Source organism: Carassius auratus, unplaced genomic scaffold (genome assembly GCF_003368295.1).
Source record: "Carassius auratus strain Wakin unplaced genomic scaffold, ASM336829v1 scaf_tig00035270, whole genome shotgun sequence".
NCBI lineage: Eukaryota > Metazoa > Chordata > Actinopteri > Cypriniformes > Cyprinidae > Carassius > Carassius auratus.
This window is the reverse complement of record NW_020526216.1, coordinates 157,915-182,500: the sequence shown is the minus strand read 5'-3', so window position 1 is coordinate 182,500 and position 24,586 is coordinate 157,915. Positions and strand designations below refer to the sequence as shown.

The 24,586-nt window shown below is 41.2% G+C and overlaps 1 protein-coding gene across 1 annotated transcript in view; it reads right to left on the bottom strand.

Moving 5' to 3' along the window:
* The window catches only part of LOC113081908 (neurexin-2-like), a 98,358-nt gene that overhangs the window by 35,564 nt on the left and 38,208 nt on the right, over window positions 1-24,586 (bottom strand). The window contains exon 2 of the mRNA XM_026253807.1: window positions 8,096-9,297. Within this exon, the coding sequence (XP_026109592.1) occupies window positions 8,096-8,807 (712 nt within the window). The 5' untranslated portion in view covers window positions 8,808-9,297. The remainder of the gene's footprint in view (window positions 1-8,095; window positions 9,298-24,586) is intronic.

Below are 24,586 nucleotides of genomic sequence, written 5' to 3'. Positions count from 1 at the left end.
CATGAAGTTCATCAGAGAAGGAACAGAACATACAGACAGAGAGGGTTCAGACAGACAGGATAAGGCCATTGGGAACTACTCTAGAGCTGGTTTAGTGGTATAAATCAGGGAATCCATCACATTTCAAAGCTGGAATGATCTTCTCAAACCCACTCGAAACAGCTTCAGGACACCTGAAAGCCCTTCAAACATCAGACACCTGCATCACAGCAGACGCTCCTGCAGACTGAACACACTCCGTTAGACTGGATCTGTGCACTGCGGCTCCATGATGAATCGCTTGTGTCGTCCTGTTCCTCATTCATAAGCTGTTTGGGTAGAAACAGCTGCTACAGAAATAAATGTCAACGTAATAATGAAGCCTATATGAAGATCTAGAGACTGTTGAAAAAACAAACCATCTTTCAAAACTGGACTAGACTCAATTACCCAAAATCCTCTGGGGAGATTCATCTAAATCTAGAGACTACCCGGGGGAGGGGCTTATCATACAGATTATGCTCATTAATATTCTACACTGATTTATTTCAGTGCATCTCCATCACAAACAGGTGAGAGGACACTATCAGTCATGGTGTGTGTGCGTGTGTGTGTGATTATCTCAGTGATGTATTACTGTCCTAAATGTCCTCCACAATTTGGCATCTGAACTGGCGCTGGAGTCACGCCGTGAGGACAATCTGAGCCATTTGAATGCACTGAAATACATGTATGTGTGTGTGTGTGGTGTGGTGTGTGTGTGTGGTGTGGTGTGTGTGTGTGTGTGGTGTGGTGTGTGTGTGTCTCTGTGTGTGTGAGTGTGTGTCTCTGTGTGTGTGGTGTCTGTGTGTGTGTGTTTGCTCAACTCCAATGATGGCTGAGAGTTGGTTATATTTATAATATTTACATTAAGAGGCAGATTCTGGTCTGACTTGTCCTTGTGTAGATGTTTAACACAGCCATCTGCCTGTAATTTACACCAGAGACGTTTGCTCATAAACCCGCTCTAATCCAATCAGCACAAGCGACTGCACATCGCTCGTGTCGTTTAACTGATCGCTCTTAATGTGCACCCTTAATCTCTCGCCCTTCTGCTCCACGCAGATCTGATTTTACATCTGTAATTACAGAAAGAGGCCTGAGATCTCACGTCTGGCAGGCTGAGCGAGGCGCTTCATTTCTGAGGAAAACACACATGAAACCACATTAAACCGTCCCGGCGTCCCGGCATCATTTCAGGGCTCCGAGTGACTGAAATACATTTCCATAAACTATCAACAGTTATTTCTGCTCAACTAGCGTCAGCAAACAGAAGTGCAGGGAGAATGTTTCCTGACCACTCTCAGACAAACAGAAACCCAGCACAGCCTCTCGTCTAACACTCCAACAGTCCTGAGGAACCAGGTGCCTTTACTAAACACACAATATTTCACCGCTAGAGGGTGTGTAGTTTGATGACGCATTTAAAAGTTCTGTTATAGTACTACTCTGTGTGGTCATCATTAATACACACAGCATATTACAGCATCTTTGGTGTTTTCTTATGTTTTGAGGGGTTATGCCATCATTGGCAGGTGACACAATAACACTATGGACGTGTCACTAGTAGAGCCCGACCGATATATCGGCCGGCCGATATTATCGGCCGATATGAGCTAATTGCATTTAAATCGGCATCGGCGTTTATAACGGCCGATGAAACATGAGAAACGGAGTCTCATGCTTCACTCATGTTATGAGTGTTGCATAGTTTGCCCACCAGAGGGCGGTCTGCAGCTCCAGAGTTGGCAACAGCGCCAGAAATTCACTACAGAAGAAAGCAATCAGCCGCCACCCAGGTGAGTCTGTCGTTCCTCATGTGAAATGATTGTAGATTTAGTTCATACACTGTATATTAAAACGGTGTGGTAGTTCTAGCTAACGGTCCTATCATTATCACTTCTAAATATTCTGCAACATCACTTACAGCCGCTCATGCATTGCTATATTAGATTAGCCACAAAGCTAATACCATGTTTATCAGTGGAAGAGCGCGAACGTTAATAAGAGGTCAAACTATAACGTTAGCATTTAACTTATTCTTATTCTATTGCGGTGTGTTTCCCACATAATGACCGCGTAATGGTCCTTTCACACAGGACGGGGTATGCACGGTGCTTGCCCGCTGGGTTTAGTGTTGCCCTTCAGATACAACGCGATTTTCGCTGCGCTGCGCTATGGCGTTGGGGGAGTTTCAAAAACTTTTAGCGGGAGCTCTTTCATAGTCTGTGGTTCCTCCTTTCGGTCAGCAGCAAACATGTATCTGTCCCGTTGTAAGAAGCGAGCGATAGCGCTAGTCCTGCTGATGAGAATTAAGAGAGAAGCAAGGAAGAAGAGGCTACCCTCAGGTCCAGAGAACAATTTGGTGAATTCAGGCTGGTTACGTTACTCTAACGCTAATATAGCTTCCTTTTTAGCAGGCCCCTTAAATGCTTGCTATTAACTTGTTTGAAGGTGGTTCTTCTCAAAATTGACAGCGGTGTGTTCATGACACTAACGTTAACCATTCAACATCGAATTGATTCCGTAATCTTCCGGTAACAGTAGGCTAACTTTACGTTCGCCAGCGCATGACGATGTTTTGATTCAGACTGCACAAAGAGAAGAGAAGATATACGGGTCCGTTGTGAATGTGTCTGTGAGAGCAAATGTAGTGTAGTTACAGTAACTACAGTAGGTGCATCAGAAATGATTAAACCAGAGGGGACATGTAAATAAATGTGAGCTGAACACGCGCTTTTTTCTTTTTTTTTTTTTTTTTTTACATATTGTTTCAAAGCAGCTTTACAGACATAACAGGGAAATGTTGAAATAATATAGTTAAATATAAGTATTTTTTTTTTATTTTTTGATTTGATTTTTTTTTTTTTTTTCATTTTTGCCTATGTAGGAGATCCCTGTTTATTATTATTATGATTCTAATGATGACATGAGTAATGATACATGGTGATATTATTAATACACATTAGGGCTGCACGATGTGTTGTTTAAGCATCGATATCGCAATGTACAAATCCACGATAGTCACATCGCAGGATGTGCAATGTAGGCTGTCGTAGTTGATCCGTTATTCATTAACTGTATGGGCCAAAGAGCGCGCGAGAGAGAGAGAGAGAGCGCGAGCGCGCGGCCGGCGACACACTAAATGCCCCTTACGAAAATTAACCATGGTTTTACTACAAATAAAACCAAAAAACCATGGTTACTATAGTTAAACCATGGTAACCACAAAATAACCACGGTTTTGCTATATTAACCATAGTTTAACCATGGTATTTGTAGTAAATCTGTGGTTGTACAAATGGTGGTCAACACGCCAAAAAACCATGGGTTACTACAGTTTTACTATAATAAAACCATGATTATTTTTCATAAGGGGCGTGGCGCAAGCGTCTCAGCTGAGTGGCGTGTCCGTTTTTAATTCGGCTCCCATGTTAACAGGTTAGAGCTTGCAGACTGCCTGCGTGAGACGCGCGGCTCAGGCCGAGCGGAAAACGCGTGCATGCTAGAAATAGAACCGACGCCTATTTATATTGCACCTGTCACTGGCCTAAGAGAGAGAGCTCGCGCGCAAAGCGAGTCCCCGGCCGCACGCTCAGTGTCTTCAAACAACACGAGCGCCGTCTTGCTCTCTCTCCCTCGCGCATATTAATCAATTGACACGATGGTGTCGATGTTTAAATCATTTAAAATGAGAATGTAAGTGTGCTCACACCATTTTTGTTTTGTAAGATTTTTTTTTTTATATTTCATATCGCAATATATATCGCAGAAAAATAAAATATAGCAATGTAAATTTTTCCCAATGTCGTGCAGCCCTAATACACATGCTTATTCTTTCTCTGTCTCTCTTTCTGCCCTACAGATGGCTGAAAAAGGTGAATGCTGTAGCAGCAAAGTGTGGGACTACTTCTGCAAATACTTTAACTTTAGTAGGCCTATTATAATTTATTTACAGTACACACACAGACTGTTAAAACCAGCTTCAACTGGAAGAAAGTAAAAGTGTTAAATGTTTAAAACCAGACTGTTTTTTGATCATTAAAAAATATATACTTTTGATGTGCAATTGTTTAGTCATTGAGACTGTAATCTAAGGCTTTTTTTTTTTTTTTTTTTTACATAAATCCCTTCTGGAAAATGGTTTATACAGCCCACATACATAGAACAGGCAGATATTTTGCTATTGAATGTTGTGTAAGTGCAGTTTATAGGAAATGGGTCTAATATCCAGTTTATTTTAAAAATCAAAATATCGGCTTATAAATTGGCTCTTTTCGAGTTAATATCGGCATCCGCACCCAAAAATCCATATCGGTCGGGCTCTAGTCACTAGATAAAACCGATTATTTTAGCGATTATTTTTTCAATGCATCGATTAATCTAACAATTAATTTTTTCAGACCGATTCGATTTCGGTTATCTCCCCATTAATTGACTACTAACAATTTATAAATGTTGATTTACATATCTGAATGAAAAAAAAAAACCATGAATTCCTTAACATTTCAATATATGTTTATTGCTCTTAAAATTACAAAATAAAAGACTGACTAAGAATGCATTACTTTGCACTTGTATAGAGATAGCATTCAATAAAACCTTGAAGCCTTGAAAACACATAGCTTACTGAAACAAGCTTCCTGAACACATAGGGCCTAGTTTACTGAAAAAAAGCTCTTCTTTCAGATGAAAATAACAACAACTTGATGTCTAGCATTCAATAAAGAAGGTCACCCAAAATACTTGCTTAGAGCAACTGAAAGAATACAGTAACCAAAGTAAACTTGAGGGCTTTAAGCTAATAAAGCTAACAAAAAAAATAAAAAAATAAAATAAATTACAGTGGGAGCAAGCAGCCTGTCATGGAGAAAAGAAAATCTCTGAATGCTCCACATGAAACTTTGGCGTTCCGCCCTTTTTCTATCGTGTTTAATGACTTTGGTTAATATGCACGAGGGAGAGAGAGAGAGAGAGAGAGAGAGAGAGAGAGCAAGACATCGCTAGTGTAGTTTTGAAGACTGTGAGAGCCGGGGCTCTCTCTCGTACGCGCCCTGTCATTCAACATCACTCACCGATCAAATAAGGCTTTGACAGCCGCCAAAGAAAAAAGATCAATGCAGAAAAACCCCTGGATCGGTTATATAACATTGAACAGAATGTTGATCCGGCCATCGCGTATATTCAGCGCACATAAGGTAAACGTTTTGCAAACGTTTTTTAGAGAAATAAAAACAGGTTGACGAATCGATGCGCATATTTTGCGTCAACGTATTTTTTGCGTCAACGTCATCGATGACCCAGCCCTATCTCTGGATTTAAACATTCTTCGAAACATTTAGGATAAAGTACACAAAAATATATAACACTGTTCTAGTGTTTTCTGGATATTTTAATGAAAAAAAAACTTACATATTGTGCCTTTAAGGGACATGACCATATATAAGAGCATTTACTAACCTAACTTAAAGTTGGTTTATAAACAGACTGTTGTTTATAATTGTTAGCTAATGGAACTGTATGTTAGTATATTCAGAAGTCAACCAAAAAGAAGAAAAAGTGCTGTAAAAGCGGTCAATATTTTAGTTCATGGCACTTAATCCACAAACCAACGTTAACAAATTGAACCTTACTAAACCTAAAAAAAAAAAAAAAATTGAAAGGATGTGACTCAGTCAGCACTGAAAAGTCAAACAGTATTTAAAGTAGCAGCAGTTTTCGGTCTCTTTGCTGAGTGCTTTAGGTATCAGTGCAGAGCTGATAGCACATCATCATTAAACCTGAATCGCTCTGTGATTGGAGATGAGAAGTCACCAACACAAACCACTGGATCAACATCAATTACAAAAAAGCATCACAACGACAGACGCGATTCGGAAGAAATACTGCACCAAATGTGAAGATACATGTACTCTATAATAATATAATATAATATGTATGTAGTCGAACATACATTACAGAAATGGATCATCTAACCCTGAAGGGCAAACACTAGACTCCTTAGCTGAGGATTCCCCAGAGAAATAAATCTCTAATGCAGAAACTAATACAGAACTCACACAACGACTGCAGCGTCCGTTTAACGAGATTATTCCTGCTGTGTCATTCGCAGAAAGTCAGGGCCAATAACTCAAGTTTCTGCCCACAAGCTGCTTTACAGTTTCTCAAACACGTTGACACGGAGTGAAGGAAACACATCACATTCTCTTTCTCAAAAGGACAAACGTTTCCTGCAGTCACAGCGGCGCTGCATTGGTGTGCTGCTCTCAGATTAGCCGAGAGCCAAGCGGTGTCAAACTCTCCACGACTTCCGGCTCGCATCCCAACACCGAAGAGAGAAGACTATAAAACATATAACCAACATATAACCAACTTTGAGAATTTATACAAATTGAAGAGATTCAGAAATTACATAAGCTATTTACATATTTCCCACAAGACAAAAAAAATAATAACATTTTAATTCTGTTCTTCATAACGTGTGTTTCATTCTTAAGCATCAGTGAATGTTTGCAGCTTTTGGTTGTGTTTGAATCTCTCAATCGCCCTCGGTGTGAAAGCTGTATCTCAACATCACGCATTTATTGCTGGGTAGGGTTCAAATGTGCAGAAGATTTAGGAAAACCACAGAAAGTGCAGGAGCTTCAGTCACTGTTTCTGAGGAGCAGTGGACAGTTCAACTGCTCCGGAGACAGAAGGGAGTCATGAAGAAGAGATCAGAAAACACACAGCATTGTGTGTGTCAGTTCAGTCATTACTGTGTCTGTGAACAGAGGCAGAGATCTGTAAAAGAGCTTCACCACAGCAGCACTACATACATATTTTTTTTTTTTTTTTTTTAAGTACGTAAGTAACTTTATGTTCCCTCTAATTTCCCTAAATGATAAATATCCTGCAGGTTATTTGAAGTAAACATGCAGCACATATTCAAATGTATATAAAGTTAATACACATTTATTTATGTATAACATGTTGTGCTTATTACAGTTTTGATCACTGTGCTATTGTTCTTCATGGGTTAGTTCACCCGTAAGTGAAAATGAGCCCATAAATTACTCACCTTGATGTCATCCTAGGTGTACAGGTATATCCCATATGGAGAGGTAATATATTATCATATATGCGAAGCACCATTACATATATAGAAATATATTTTAAAAATACATATGTTGCGTGTGTTAGGCTATTTGTGAAATGATATTCATGCCTCATATAATTGAATCTAAATGAATAAATAAATCAAACATTTTTCCTTAATATATACATTTATGTGTGTGTGACTATATATGCACAATATAAATAAATACAATACACACATACTGTATAGTATGTAAACATAAACATAATAACTTATTTGGCATTTATTTTGAATGCGATTAATCACGTTTTATTGTTTTGCAGCCTATCAAAAGTTTCCAAATACATTTTAAAAATTGCTAAATTTGTTGCTAGGTGCATTTGTTACTAAAGTTGTAAATTTGGCAACAAAATTGCTAAGTTGACAACACTGGCCATAACTCAGAGATGTAACCAACAGAATGACGTGAAAGATGAAAAATAAAGAACTGGCTGAGATAATGGGCAAAGCGCAGATGAGGTGAGATGAGGAGGAGAGATAGAGAGAAAGAGTAAAAGCAGTGGGTTTGGAGGAGAGAGTAACAGATGATGAGTATAGATGAGTGTAAAATGGATATCGCCCAAGAAACTGGATTGCTTTCTGGAACTGAAGACAGCGAGCGATTGGGAGAGAATTGAATGAAACTTGCTTCAGAGGAGAACAAAATATAAGAAGCAGCGATTCATCTCTCTCAGAACAGCCTGAACCGTCTAAAGGGCCTAACACAAAATGTTCAGAAGTGTCCATTCAGAACAGCAACAAAGAGATAGAGAAAGTCCAATCAAACCAGCACTGCAGTCTGTAAGAGTCAAGGGTTCTGTAGCATGACCATTACAACAGATTGAACGCCATAAACAGAAGAATGAAGCACGGAGCAAAATGAACGACCCTCGTCTGAAACATTTCCTTTGGATGCATCCAAACCAAGGCAAACACAGAGAAGCAAAAGAAGCTTCTTACCTTCTTTGCAGTATTTCCCTCGGAAGCGTGTGTGGGAGCAGTCGCAGTGGACCTCGCCGAACTGGACGCTGCAGTATCCTCCGTTGAGGCAGGGGTTCTGCTTGACGCACAGATACTCCAGATCGTTATGAATGCCGTTGCTGTTGAGAAGAGTGGGAGGCATCTCGCCCACCTTCAGATTGGAGATCAAACCCATGAACGGAGGCTCGTACTTGACCGTGCTGGACGTGAGCGCGGAGAGACGCACATCCGGTGGGATGCCCCCCACGAACAGGTCGCTGACGACCGCCATCTCCTTGCGCTTGGAACGCACCTCCGCCACTTTGGTCTCCCCGTCCACCATCAGCATGGTCTCGCGGTAGTTGCGAGTGAGCAGCACCATGTGCCAGCGGTCATCGTTGACACGGGTCTCCATCTGGAGGGCGGCCGGCTCGGCACAGTGGATGGCGAAGCGCAGCTGCAGGTGTCCGCCGCCGATGATCAGCTCCAGAAAGTCACAGTTCCCACCGTCGTCCAGGTACAGAACCAGTGCCTTGCTCACATTGGTCTTCAGGCTAAAGCTGAGCTCCCCGATGGAACCGGCCTCCCAGCGGGCGTAGCGAGCCCACTGCCCCGGGGCTCCACCAAACTCCAGGGCCCCAGCCGACAGAAAGAGTCCGGCCAACAGCAAGGGCCACAGGGGCCAGAGAGAGGACCAGCACCCGGACTGCATTTCACCCACCCCAATAATACAAGCTCAGAAACCTGCTCTCGACAGAGCTGAGATAGCACTCAGAGTTTCTCTTTGACTACGATCGCAGACAAGGCCAAGACGGGCCAGTCGTTCAGTTGTTTTCTCTCTTTTCTGGGCCTGTCTCCACTTTATCCAGACTCTATCCGTAGTCTCTCCATTGGTCGGTGCATCAGGGACAGGCAGGGGTTGATGAGGGATCGATGGGGATTCCTGCTCTTTATCCTTAGCTTGGTTGCCAATTTAAGTTTTCTGTGAGAGGCTTCCAACTGAGTTTTCAAAGCACTGTGATTCTTGGTTTCCTTCAGGTTGATGCTGAGAGGCGGGATGCAGCTATCTTGAGTCCTGTGGACCACAGGTGATGCTCATGACTGAGTCTTTACGTGCGGGTCATTTGTCCATGTTCATCCAAATACTCTTATCCTACATGAGAAACGTTCTACTGGCCTCCAGATTCCAGCCTTCTCCAGAACTGCAAGACAAAAGGGAGCATTTGATTAGCTACAGCAGCATACTGAATACAAACAGACAGGCTTATGGTTTCGAAAAGGATATTCATTGACAAACACGATTGACAAATGCCTAACCCTGCGCAGACACTGATATTTGAGGATTGTGCGGTCATCCAAATAACTGCTTGTGGTGTTTCAGAAGTGTTAGCTGTGAAAATGACCTGCTACAAGCTAAATCACACAGTCAGCTTCAGGAAGTTTGATACGCTGCCGTTTGCCTGTGTGAACCAGCCTTCAGAGACCAGCAAACTCAATGCTCTGACTTAAAACTGTGAAAATACCAAAGTCATATTTCAAAGAAACAAAACACAAGAGAACACACAAACGCTCAGCCAGACCTTCACACTGCATCGTCTCTCATTACACTGATGTATCTTAATGAAGATCTGTGCTGAACACTGATGTTCATATTACGGCGCTGCTCTAATCTCATCTGAAACAAAATGGAGTCGCTGTCTGGAAAGGCTGATTGCTCTTGAACCCGTCGGCCTACACTAAGACCTGCCCATTATTTCTGAAGAGAGAATTTAACTGCCCGCATGAAACGCTCACAATTAAACACTCGTCTTCCTCCACCAGATCAGCCCTTCTTTAGATGGGAGCTATTCCTCAAACTTTAACTGCTTGTCATCCTCCTCATTTGCAAGTCTCTGAGAATAACAGCATCTGCCACATGAATAACTGAATGAACAACCACTAAGAGGTAAATGTTTAACTTTACTGAATTAGACCTCTCCCATCCCTTCAACCACACCCCCTCAGCAGAAAACACCACCGTCTAAGGAGATACCCCTTTATAACGATGGCGTTAGTTGAGCTGTATGCGCGATGGGTGCCGCCGTGTTAGTTTGTGCCGCAGACGCAGTTGAGAGAATCAGATCTTTTGGATTTACAACCTCTATGTTTACAACACGTGAATTCATCCACTTCTCCTGAAATACCTAAAAGTAAGTGTCTGCTGAACTGGGAATAGAATAGAGTAAACATTGAAGTTACTTACACAATGTGTATCTGATATGAATAAAACGTCACGAATTATAATGGAAAGGATTATTATTACCTCTTCCATAGACATAAGTGTGTATTTTACAAACTCTAAATGTATTGTTTTCTTAGTACTTAAGTTAATTTATATGTTTGAAACCTAAAATAAACAGTATGTGGTTGAAAACACTGAAAGTTGTGATATATGACAGCTCTGAGCGCGCCTGTCTCCGTTGATCATGTGATGCACTTGATCGTACGCTCCAGGGACCAGCCTAGACTGATTACACCTGTGTGATCGTACGTGCGAAAGGCACAACATTTTGAAATGTAGGCTTAAATCAAACACATTTTAATTCAGATTCTGTATGTATATATATATATATATATATATATATATATATATATATATATATATATATATATATATATATATATATATATATAAAACAACGACAACGGAAAACCCCCCAGCCCCCCGTGTTCCAACGTCTATGTCAGCCAATCAGATGTGGACAAATTGATTGACAGGCACAATACGCTAACGATCTCCTTCAATCAGAACCGTGTGCATGAGATTATTCTGAAAGATGATGTCCTCACATATCAGAGATCACACACACACACACACACACACACACACAGCTTTAGTGTAACATTTATTATAAATGCTGCAAACTAGTATGTTAATATTGAGCGACCACACTGAATAAGTCTCGCAAGAGAACTCGGAGCCATGCTTAATACCGAGCCATTTATTAAAGGGTCAGTGATTGTCAGATGATGATAATAAACCTCTTCATGCGTATGAATATATAATGTCCACTTCAGAAACAGCAAAGCACTTATTCAACATCCACGTGCCCCATGGGTCACACCACTGAGTGTGTGTGTGTGTGTGTGTGTGTGAGAGGGTTTGTGTGTGTGTGTGCGTGTGTGTGAGATGTGCTTGTTGAATCTGGTGTCGGCAGCACTAGGACGAGTGTTAATGTTTGTTTGTGCGCTTGGGTAAGTTTGTGTGTGCATGTGAGACTTAAACACGATCTATCAGCTCATTTTCTGCTTGGCTGCTCTGGTTCTTTCTGAACTGTGCCATCAGGTGCATGGTGTGCACTTCCTCTTCCACAGGAAACACTGCTTGACAGAGGTCATAGAGCTGTGTTGACCTCTGACCTGTAACCTCGTTGTGCTGCAGTTAAAAAAAAAAAAAAAAAAAACTTTTTTCAGTTGTTTCATTTCTTAAGTGTTATGCAGTTTTGCTTATTTCTTTTTACACCATTTTAATTAAACTGATGCTTGTCTGTGTGTGTTTGTGTGTGTGTGTGTGTGTGTATGTATATAGCATGACTGTGTCATGTTTATCTGTGATCCTCAGCTGTGTGTCCGTCACTGAAGTCACTTCTCTGTCAAACAGCTGTAACATCATCATTTCACTTCATTAGCTTCATTTAAATATCAGCTCATTAAAAATAAAACCTCCTAGAACAGGCGTCTGGTGCGATGTTCACACAGTTAAAACTGACATTCATTTACACCGAACAAACTCCCCAGAGATCTCGGTGTTACACGTGCTGCATGTGTTAGAGCTGAACTCTCCGTCTGACTTCACATCATCTCCAGCCGGTTCACTTCAGTGTGTCTGTACAGAGAACTGAACCACACACCTCCCGAGAGCAGCCAAAAAGAGATGAAGATCAACCCCCAGCTGGAGGAGCTTTCTTCCCCATCATCCAATCCAGACAAACACAACGACATTTGAAGCAGTTTATGAGCTTCATCACATTCTGATTTGGGGATTTCAGGTAAATGATTCTGTACATGAGAAAACAAAGTAAACTGCTGCCATCCACTTAAACAGAGACAGTCTTCCAGAACTCTTCTGAACAAGAATAAGATTCAAAGGGGACCACTAAAAACTACTATTCTCAAGTATGCACTGGATCAGCTCTCAGTCGACGTAGATAATGTAGTTCTGAAGGTCTACAGTTTCTTTTCCATCTCTGCAAAAGGAGAGGGTCCCTGAAGGAGTTCTGTGCCTTCTGTGATGTCATGCACCATGTGGTCACTCAAGCCTGCTATCAGTCGCCTGCTCCAGAACTGGACTGCTCTCAAGTGCTGTTTCATTAGCATGGGTGCTAAACTAACAAGCAATGCTGCTGGCGTTGAGGACGACGAGCCTGATCTTGTGGAGGTGTATCTCCTCTTTTGTAACATCCTGACCCTATTTGAAGAAGTGGTCAAAAAACTGGAGAGGAATGACACCACATCAGCTGACCTCTATGCCATCATGCACTCTTTTCTGACAAAACTATCTCAGAGAAGAGATGATGGGTTCTATGGCTATCTAACTAAACCATAGCTTCAGCGTCTCTCTCCATCTGATGCTAACGTTGCCAGACAGGAGTTTACCGCCTAAACACTTATGTTAGCAGATGTTAGCAGGCAAAACATCTCCATGGATATGCTTTATGATGAGTGTGTTACTGCCAACAACATTGTAAAGCATCTCACAGAGCATGATGACTGGGTGTCCAAGAGAACAGTGGATAGTAGTTCTACAGGCAGCTGATCTCCCGAAAAAACCTTGCTGTGGTGTCCTTTGTCCTCAGCATCCCACCTTCCACTGGGTATGTGGAGAGGGTGTTCTCGGCAATTACAAATAAATGGTCAGATGTACGAAACAAATGTTTAGTTGGACTAATAAGAAGTGAGCTGATCATTTGATATTTTTCTTTATTAGCTGTTGTTTTATGTATTATTGTTTTGCACTGGAAAGAAACTTAACTACTTAACTATAATGGAAGTATAATTATATGAAGATATCTGCACTACACTTCCTTAAAATGTTGTCTAATTAAATTATATATATATATTGCACTGGAAAGAACATTCTAGAAGTCTAATTCTATTGAATAAGTTTGCACAAGGCTACAGAAAACTGTTGTTTATTTTTCTTCAAATGCAGTCTAAGCTGATGAGTTTTGAATTTTATATGTTGTATTTGTTTAAGTTAAATAAATAAACGTTAAAATGTTAAATAAAACATATTATAAACTAAACAAATCCATGGTTTATTGCTGGCAAAATGATCATGATAACCTTTATATTTCACATCTATGTGGTTCAGTCTTGTATATTGATTAGGGCTACTTTGCTATTCTATAAATATATTGGCCTAATAAGTTGTATTATAATATGCTATTATGTATGAAATATATTTATCTAAATGTGTCAGTTAGTTTCCACAATATTCACCAGAAGTCATCATTTCAGGGGTTATTTTTCTACATTTTCATCCGTGGGGGCATGTCCAAAAACTTCAATATATAAAAGTGCAGAGAGCAAAGTTATGCATTTGCCGCTTCCTCCTGCCGTTACTAAGCAACGGTGTAAACAGCTGCTGGCTTGATGACGCAAATAGACCCAAATAACACGATCTGAACACAGTCCTGCGGGGAGCAATCGAACCTGGGTTCGGACCAGGCAAGCCAACCAAATGTGGAAGCACCCTACATCACATAGAGAGAGAAGCCCTTAAATGAAGGACATTTAACAACATTACCATGGCAGATGAGTGAACCCCTGAACAAATAATCATCAATTAGTTTCCCATCACTGATCATCTGTCAATCAATGGCCTTCAGTCGGCTGTGATCAGATCAATCTCTCAGAGGTTAGGGCCATTCACAGGACGTTCTCAGCCGCTCCATCTGTTTTTACATTAATAACGTGTTATTGTTAAACAGTGTAAGATACTCTATAAGTCTAAATTATTTGCACAGCACTTTTCTTGTTTTGTTTCAAATCAGCTTAACACCAACAATCACGATGTTAATGTTTATAATATCTTAGTACCTTCATGTCATATAGTCACATTTAGCTGGAAAATATTATGGTTTATATTTTGCGACAAGCAAACGAGCAGTTGAGATTTGCAATGTAGTATATATTGCTTTATACTTTATATTCTGTGTAATGTCAATAAACTTGGACACACTTAAATATTCATCTTTATATCTACACACAGAAAGCGGTTTTCTGGGACACATCCAAGAAAGTGCAGTACATCAGGAGTTAAACACCGAAAGACCACATTACACCGCTGTAAAGGAGAAAATCTACAGGAGGCTTTAGACTGGAAATGACACTTTATTCATGGTTTCCAGAAGATTCATGAAGGTAAATTAAGGCTTTAAGTATTTGTTATGACCAATTAAAGAAATTAAGGGATACATTACAGGGAACACAATACACAATTAGTTCTCTAGATGTGAATGTCTAAGAAGAACAGCATGGGTGTATTAGCAACATTTCAAAGTTGAAAATACAACTTCCAATCAATCCCAACGACTTCATGATTAATTTTACAAATAGCTTAACTAGAATATGCAAATAACGTCCACTGAATATGCTGAAAAAAAAGTGAATAAACTACATAAGTAGTAGTCTTGGTTTCTGAGAAATTAATCAACATGAAGTGAATTTATGATTAAAAAGGTCAAATATCTGTCATAGAGTTTTCATTCCCCACTGAGAGATATCTGGTGTCGAGTTTAACATGAGCAGGAACTCAATTAATTTGTTCAGTTTCCCAGAAAACAGGACTTTACAGCCTCATTTTGCATCTCAAGTAAATGTATCCTGATCTTTATGTTTAGATGTTTGTTCTTGAAAAGAAGACCAAAACACTCATTGAATCATTGACTGATGCATGCATGCACTGCCTAAAAAATGGCGTGCATTAGTCTGCCAGTTATCCAATAAAGGCAGCGGCTGTGTACACTAAGTGCAAATATCTATAGATTCTATTTATACCATGTTAAAATGGCAGGAGTTTCTGCTATTTATACTACTTACTGCAAATAGTGCCAATTATCTGCACCTCAGTATTGTAGTACATTATAAATCAGTATGCAATAATAACTTATTGAGTGTAAATTTAATGGATGCCACCTTATTGGGACAATAAAGCCCCCCCTACCCTCAACTTTTTCATTATTTACTTAATTTTCATTGAAAATAAATGCTTTTCTGATGTGATTTAAAATATGAAAAGGGAGAAAAAAATTCACCAAAAGGCAGGTTCTAACCCGGATCGATCACGTCACACGGTGTAGGACACACTGTTTGACCTTCTGCACCACTGGAGCTGACTGTCAGGTACTGTCTTTTGCAATCTTGACTATCCGAAAATAACACGTTTGGCGGGCAATATGTATGTTTGCATGAATAATAACTGATAAAATTATCCACCCCATAAATATAGTGTTAACAAACTTTGAGAATGAGCATCCCTCCAAAAACATCTACATTTCTGTCTCTTTTCAAGTGTTAGAGTATATAATTAGTAGTATTTATAGGGGTTATTATAGCACAATTCTATAATAAGGGGGTATTTACAGAAACCCCCTGGACCTCACTAATTTTCAAAGCCTTGCTACGGCCATGATTCTGACACACGATTATGAACTGATGCCCAAAATGCAACAGGACAGAAACACACAAACTGTGACATGACACACACACCGATGCTGAGTTTGAGTATATATATTTCCCATATTAATCATCCTCTAGGTGTGTGACTCTTTAAACAATGAGGGGAAAAAATGATGCTTGCATTGAATATATTGGCTCATCTAACGCAGGATCATGTTCGGTCAGTGACTCGGGTTCAGCATGTGTTCCTGCTGCACTGACCCTGCTTTAATCCAAGCAGCTCTCTCTCGTGAAGCCCATACGAAAGTGACTTAACCTGTAATCCATCGACTGGCTGCAAACGAGAGTCCATCCAATATACTCCCCATGCTAAAACTCTACAGCAGAAAAAAAATCATGTTTACTGCCTGGTTAAAATAACTATTTTGGTCTATATAGCTAATTTTGCCCTTCTTGACAACTGTGAGGGGGGTCATCTTTTATATTAAAGTTCTGCATAATTAAGGGCGGGGCCACTTGAGTGACAGCTTGATGGCAGTGGTTTCAGCAGCCAGCTCCTGTGCAACGATGAGCATGAGCTCCAGTGCAACGCATCACTTCCTGTCAGAGGAATGGAGGAGCACATGAAGGTCAGAGGCTCCACACAACACTGTGCTGATAAGACTCTCCCCGGTGTATCTCTCATCACAGCGCTGATAAGACGCTCTAGGGCACTACTCAGGGGACGAGGGGGCCTGACCTTCAGCGCTGACGTGTGCCGCTATCTGCGCTCAAACTCCAGTGTGTCTGGGTGGGATCGCTGCGATTTCCTCAGCCTGACCCGATCTGAGGCCAGCCGTGGGATCTGCTTTATAAACACAGATCTCAGGTCAGAAACTATTCGTTCAGTCATGTGCAGCTCCGCAGGGCTTCAGGGCCGCTTGTAATCTCACAGCAGAAAAAAACTCCTGTAACATGTCACCTACAGGCGAGCGGAAACATCTGAAACAATAAAAACAGTGTTCCTCAGCCATACGCCTGTGGGTTTAACCTCGAGCTAATGATGTGCATGTTTAGGTGTGCGTTTAATAATATGCATGCTAATTAACATATTTTGTGTGTTTTGTGCTAACGGCGATCTGTCATCCAGCAGCAGAGGAACACAACACCTTTGGACAGACATGCACCTTTCAGCTAAATGTTTAACCTCCTGTGTCTGAAGATGTTTGTGATTCAGTTTGATTCATTCGGACAGTTCATTTACACATTGCCTCATGTGCAGCAGTTTCTCATGCAGAAATGACAGGAGACAAAAAGAGCACTGGATTATCTGGATATTTACCTATTCCAATGTAGGAAACTGAACTCAAGGTACTTCTATCATTTGTCCATGATAAAGCAGTATTTTATTGAGCATGCAGCTTGTGAATGACTGGTGAACACAACTGATTTAATTCCCAAACAACATCAGAATATGAGCACTTTGTTGAAGCCCTAACTTCTTTGCTCAATGTTAAAATTTTTTTGGTTTTTTGGAGAGTATTTTTCATCTGACATTTTCAAACACAATATTTGCAATCTAGAGAAAACGCAGTCCCTGATTCTCTACGTTTATAGAGAGAAGCTACTGTTTCTCTCCACAGCTCTTCACTCTGTTACACAGGTAATTTTCAACAAGCATTTCATGAAGCATCATGTTCTCGGACCTCATCCGTCTTCATCAATACAGATGTTTGTGACAGACAAGTCAGATCTGTTTCTGCTGCATATGAAAGCTTGAACACGTTCGCACCGACGCATCTCTGACGCTCACATCGTCCCTCGGAGCCGCGGCGAGGCTCGTCTTCTCATCAGGCCGCGAGGCGTCTCTCCAGGACTATAATCACTTCTGCCATATGGCGCTCGGAGGAAGCGCGCTGGGCAGAAGTTTAATGCGCTTGAGTGAAAGTGGCTAATCATGGCTGTAAATCTGGGCTAGCATCTCATGCTATTCAGATCAAGCTTGGTCCCGCCGATCATTACCCTAGAACACCGCCTGCACATTTTCTCTCTTCTCGCTCACATTCCATCTCTCAAGACAAATATATTTATCAAATCAGCACTGATTACTTCTGCTGTTAATAAACCTATTTGAGGTGCTTTTGATTAGCCAATTAAATGCAACACGTCTCCTAATGGAGCCACTTTCCGGTTACATTTCTACACTTAACAACGCCTCTGCTGCGCTTTCTGCCGTAGAGCGAGTGTGTACTTCCTGTTGAACAAGATCTTCAGAAAGACTGAGTGAAACACTGAAAGCGCTGCAAATACAGGAGCACTGGACGAGCACATGGGCACGATCACACACACACACACACACACACACACACACACACACACAGCAATGCTGTTAGCAATGATCACAACTGTCCTGCACCCTCCACCATTAATCTCACTGGTGTTTAAATGTGGAAAGTCTCATTTTAATGAATGCTCTTTTAAGGGCAGATAAGGGCTCTGTGATATATATTATATATGATTTGACATTATCGAGTATATCGAGATTAGGCAGCATGATCAGATTAATGTCCTTGTAATTCCCCATATCACTTTTATCTCTTTTATATTCACAGCATCTTATAATGTTATATCACAAGAAGAGTACAGTTTGTCTCCAAATACCAGCACAATTACAAATGTGATATTGATCTGATGAACAGTACAATAAAAATGTATTAACATTAATTGACTTACATTTTAGACACAACAGATTTTTTTTTTTTTTTGACAACGAAAATAGTTGAATTAACGCACACCCATAGACCAGAAATGTCTCCGTTCCGTCAGATGAAGAGCAATAAACTGAAGACAAACCCTGCAACCTTAAATCCCTCTCTCTCTCTCTCTCTTTTCATTTCCTCCTGTCCGGCTTGGCTCGTTTCAGAGGGCAAAGGTCAATCTTCACACAGCATGTGTATCAGATATGACCTCTTCTCTGAAAAACTAAGATCTTCCCTCTGCCTCTGGATAATCATATTAATAATGAATAATTCAGTCTGCTAACAATTCCACCCTCAGTCATCTTCAAATACATGCAAACTACTGCAAATCACTGGAAAAACTCATGCATGCATATTAATGAGTGGGTGGGGCTTTTCATTCTCATCAGCATCTCCTGTTGAAATATGAATGTGTTCCAGCAGATGGATCTCTCTGCAGATTCCCTGTGTCTCAAACAGCGGCGTTTAAAGAAAATCATTCCAGCAGATAGACAGAAAGCGGGTGCTCTTTTCCTGTGCTTTGAAACAGCGTGGCCTCAGCATCAATCAATCAATCAATGCTGGAGATGCCGATGAATCGCATAAATGATTCAAATGTCTTGGTTAAGAGATTACAGGGAGACTCTTATTGAAAACAAACAGACAGAGAACTGCTGGACTCCAGAGCCTTTGATGCTGAAATCAGATTATTGAACTAAATGCCCAAAACGACTGAATCAGCAGCGAGATCCGATCCGAAACCTGAGAACGAGCCGCATCAGTCTGTGCCTGTATGTTTCTTGCACCACGGGTTTGTGGATGGACTCCTCTTTCCATAGGCTTAATGTTTGTTTGTTTTTCTATTGTACAAACTGCATTTTCTATCACCCTACACCTAAACCCACCCCTCACACCAAACTGCAGCCATATTTACATTCTTAAAACACTCCATTCTGTGTGATTTATAAGCCTGTTTCCTCGTGGATTCCAAACAATGTCCCAACAAGGTCCAAATTTACTAGTATTACTATCCTGTTGAGGATGTGTGTTCATGGTGTGTGTGTTAACATTAATGACTGGCAGCAGCGTCTGCTCTCAATGCACAGATCCAATACACCCTGGTTTTCTTTCTCAACTCTTTACTTTCATTTAAGACATAAGCGATTATATTTATGGAATATTTAGATATAATTATGTGTGTATTTGTCCATTCGAATGTGAAGAAATGAAAAAGAATGCGAGAAAGAGAGCTCATCAAGTGTTTGTGAATATAAGAGGCAGCTTTTGTGCATGTAATTTGTGTGTGTGTGTGTGTGTGTGTGTACATGCAGTGCAGAAAACAGCATGCAAGTACAGAAGTGAGTTCTATTTTGTCTTCTTGCAGTTTAATATTTTACACACTCTCTCACACGAACACACACACGTTCTCTGTCTCCCCCTCTCTCTCTCTCTCACACACTCACTCTCTCACGCACACACTAACACACACACACAGGCACGAGTGTGAAATGGCCACCGCTTGGCCTCCATTTTCTGGACAGGCTCCGTTTTTGCCGTGACTCTCGGTCAGACTCTAAGAGTCTGTTATTAAAACTGCTTTTTCACCTTCAGCGATACTGCAGCCTCCTGTGGCTGTAATTGAGCCATTTTCTCTCCATTTGGTTTTGTGTTGTGAATAAAAGTGTTGTGTGATACCCAAGCACACAAAAGCCAGAGAACAGCTGTAATTGACTGTCATTAATTCAGAGAGAATCGTTTATAATTTCAGCACTTCTGCCTGTGTTAAAATCAGAGTTTGATGGGAAGACGTGTGTCCTGCTGGGCCAAAGCTGAGAGAGTCTGACTGCTAGAGAAAAGCAGCATGTGCCACTCTGCAAGGACAATAAATGTCAATTTTTGGATTTTCTTCGTAGAAAGATTCATAGCAAAATCCTGAAAAAAAGCACAAAACATCCACTTGTTTAAATGTGCTTTACATAAGCAAAGATATCGAATCTGCCACTTGAGCAGCATTTCTGCTCTTAATCCTGCATCTTTTTCTCACCTGTGATCTGACTAAATTAAATCATGTGGCTGTCAATCATTCTAGCACATGCTTTCTTTCTATACAAATAAAGTTCATTTAAAATGATTTCACAAAAGTCAGCATAACAGAGAAACTCTTTCTAATTAAATATCTACAGTGATCTGTTCTCATGGTCAAAAAGGCGTCCTGTCTACAAAAACAAGAGATGCCCCACTGGCCTGAAGCTTTTAATCACTCTGACATCACTCACTGGAGGTCACTGATCCCGCCCTCCACAGCCGTCAATCAAAGTGAACACCGTCACCTCTGCAGCCGATGAGCATTCGTGAATGTGACGAGTCATGTGATGCCAGAATAAAAATGCCCTAATGCATCTAAACCTTCAAACTACAGCTTTTCACAATTTTGAATTAAAATTCAAATAGAATCAAGATCAGATTTGTAAACCAGGACCACAAAACTAGTCATACGATTCATAATTTTTTTTTTTTTAAAGCTGGAAGCTGAATAAATAATCTCTCCATTGATGTATGGTTTGTTAGGAGGACAAAATTTAGCCGACATATAACTATTTGAAAATCTGAAATCTGAGTGTGCAAAAAAATACAAATAAAAATCTAAAATCTAAGTAAAGTAGCTGGCCGACCAGAGTGTGCTTTCTACCACCGCATCTGCAAAGTGCTTTCATATTTAGTCTAGAACTACATCATGTTCACACAGTAACACAATGCCTCTGTACTTCTGATTTCTCCCAATATGAGAACAGGAGACTTGTCAGTCAATAAATGGAAAAACAAAATAACTGGTGTTACTTTTGTGAAAAACTCTGATATTTCCTTGTAAATTAAAAATTAATGAGTTACTTTACTAGTTACTTGAAAAAAGTAATCTGATTACCTAACTCGCGTTACCTCCAACACTGACTACTAGTAACTAAAAAAACTTACATTGGGGGCAGCCCTATTAAACTCCTTCTAGACATGTCTGTTAAAGTTTTTAAAGCATTTTATATGCGTTTGCATAAATTATGCTTACAGAACGGTCCATAAGGGAGAGATGACACATCCTTAACATTGATTTTCCCTCTGAAACACAAAAACTAAAATTTAAATAAAATTGATAGGCCTTCTCCATTCTGCAGATATAGTTGCTTCTGGTTTACAAAGTATGTTGTCTCCCAAAAACTCAGGTCTTTTCTGTCAAGTGGTGTATTTCCCAAATCTAAAATAGCTATAAATATAATATAAAAAAATATATACAGTACTGTGCAAAAGTCTTAGGCCACTAGTATTTTCATTTTTTTTAAGTCAGTTATCTTGTTTCACTGTAGTGTTTCATTAGTAAATATCACTTTACATTTCCAAACATTATTTTTACAATTAATTGTAATAGTCCATTTAGATTTTTGTTTGCACATAGAGTCTGACAGCAGCCAGTGCTCCACACAGAGATCTGATCTCATCATCATTAGTCTATCTGGAATAACATGACAAAACAGAACACACTGAGACAGACTCAAACCAGAAGAACTGTGGCAATGTCTCCAAAATACTTCAAGAAACCTCATGACATTTGTGATATTAATGTGACAATAATGCTAAAATATGTTAGAACTAGGCCTAGCCTATAACACGCAACAATAAGCCTGTAACGAAATTAAAACTCCATATTCATCGGAAAGAAGGAGGCGGGAACCGGCGCACAATCAAAACATTTTAATATTCAAAATAAATACAAAACAGCGCACCAGCCCCTCGCGGACGACTGGTGCGCGCAAATAAAAACCAAAACATAAAATAATGTCCAAGGCCTGGTCCTCTCTCGTCCTTCACTATAGTCGCTCCAGTTTTATATCCTTCCATCTCCTACGTGGGACTCGATACCGGCGGTGGGGTGCAGGTGCAGCTCATCTCCAATCACAACACCTGGCCTCACTCATTCCCACGCCTCTCGGCCCCGCCCCACTCGCCACATACCCCCATCGCTCCTCGCAGGCCGGGGGGTACCCTCGAGACTGCGCTCTACCCCCCCCCCCTTCCCTCCGGGGGGGACCGCTCACGGGGACCTGCAGGAACCTGGGGGTAGGACAGACGAGGCGAGAGAAAAGGAGATGGAAGGAGGAGCGACAGGGACGAGAGAGGGGAGAGAAAAAAATAAAATAAAAAGTCAGGTTCCCAGACGCACTGCTGCTCGGCCCTCCACCAGCTGGGTGATCTCCTCCACAGTGCCTGGCGTTGGCACTAGACGGCCCTCGGCGGACAGCACAACACTCCTCCACCGCCCGGTGGACGGCGACGGCTCCTCCGGTTTTGGGCAGCCGGCAGGAGTCCCCCGTTCCCTGCCCCTCCAGATTCCTTTGCAGAGGCAGCAGGCTCCGGCCCCCTGGCGAACGGCGCCGACTCATTCGCTCCCTCACGGACGGCAGCCGCCCCTCCATATCGTGGGCGGCTGGCAGCGAGCTCGCCCGTCCCCGGCAACTCGCTCCAGCCCACCGCCTCGAGCGTCCATGGCGGCACATACCTCGCCAGCTCGAGGGCACCTCGGATTCACCACAGCGGAGAGGGATCTTCAGCAGCGCGTCCCTCCTTCTGCCGGGCTTCGGCACCACTGTAACGAAATTAAAACTCCATATACATCGGGAAGAAGGAGGCCTGGAACTGGCGCACAATCAAAACATTTTAATATTCAAAATAAATACAAAACAGCGCACCAGCCCCTCGTGGACGACTCACTCGCCACAAAGCCACCTTTTCAATAATTGTATTTTTTTATGGCATAGTGCATAAAGCCTTAAATGTAATCTATATATTTTAAAGTTAATACCCCGTTTTTTGTACGAGATCTAGTTTTTCATGTCACAGTTTTAGCCTATTATTCTTGATTTCTCACAACTTATTTTACTGTGTTTACAGAATCAACTCTCTATGAGAGAGGGGCTCGACCTACAGCCTGATGATGAGAATCAGAAGGCTAAGCATACAGCAAGCTAGCCAAAGGTCTGCCAGGTGCCCAGGGAAGGACAGAAGCTCAACTCTCACGTGAGAGGAGAACTCTGAATTTAGGAAGAGAGTAGCCCGCTCAAGGAAACCCTTTTTTAGTAAAGGGGAGTGCTGCTCAACTGCCACGAGAACCATTGGAGTGAGGAATCCAACTCCTCACAAGGGAAGATAACTCGGGGGCTTAAGGGGAAGCGCCATGCTCACAATAGCCCTACATGTTGAGGGAAGTGATGCTTGAGTGTATTAATAAAGACACACTGGTTGAATGGAGCCAAGGTCTAACCCACTCAAAGAAATGGAATCAAGTTCAAGTTCAAGTCTGCTTTATTGTCAATTTCCACATGTACAGTACATACATACAGATAATCGAAATTGCGTTACTCTCAGACCCCGGTGCATACAGATAACATTAACATTAAAGCCTAAAAAAATAACTAGATCAAATATAAAATGTAGATACAATTATACAATAAGGGAATTATCAAAAAAGACATATAATAAAAATAAAAGTTAGAAATAAAGTTAAATAAAGCAGCGCCAAGGTAAATGACAGATATAGTGCAAATCAATGAAGTGAACAACAGTGCAGTATAAAGATTTTTTAGTGCAAAAAAATCACTTGTTAAAAATATCTTAAGTCTGATTAAAGTGACAAGTGACAAGTGACCAAGAGCATTTATTTAACTGACTGATGAGGTAGTGGAATGACGTCAGTTCCATGCCGAATAAGGTAGTGAGCGGTGAGTGAGCAGACCAATGCTGCACAAGTGACTCGTGCATGTCATCATATAATTAGTGGGGGGGGGGGTCATAATTCAGTGGTGCCTCGGGAGGGAGTTCAGCTTCCTGACAGCCTGGTGGATGAAGCTGTCCTTCAGTCTGCTGGTCCTGGCCTGGAGACTCCACAGTCTCCTCCCTGATGGTAGCAGGCTGAAGAAGCTGTGTGATGGGTGAGTGGGATCACCTGTGATGCAGAGGGCTTTGCGGGTGAGACGTGTTCCATAAATGTCCTGGAGGGAGGGTAGAGAGACACCAATGATCTTCTCAGCTGCTCTCACTATGCGTTGTAGAGTCTTTGGGCAGGACG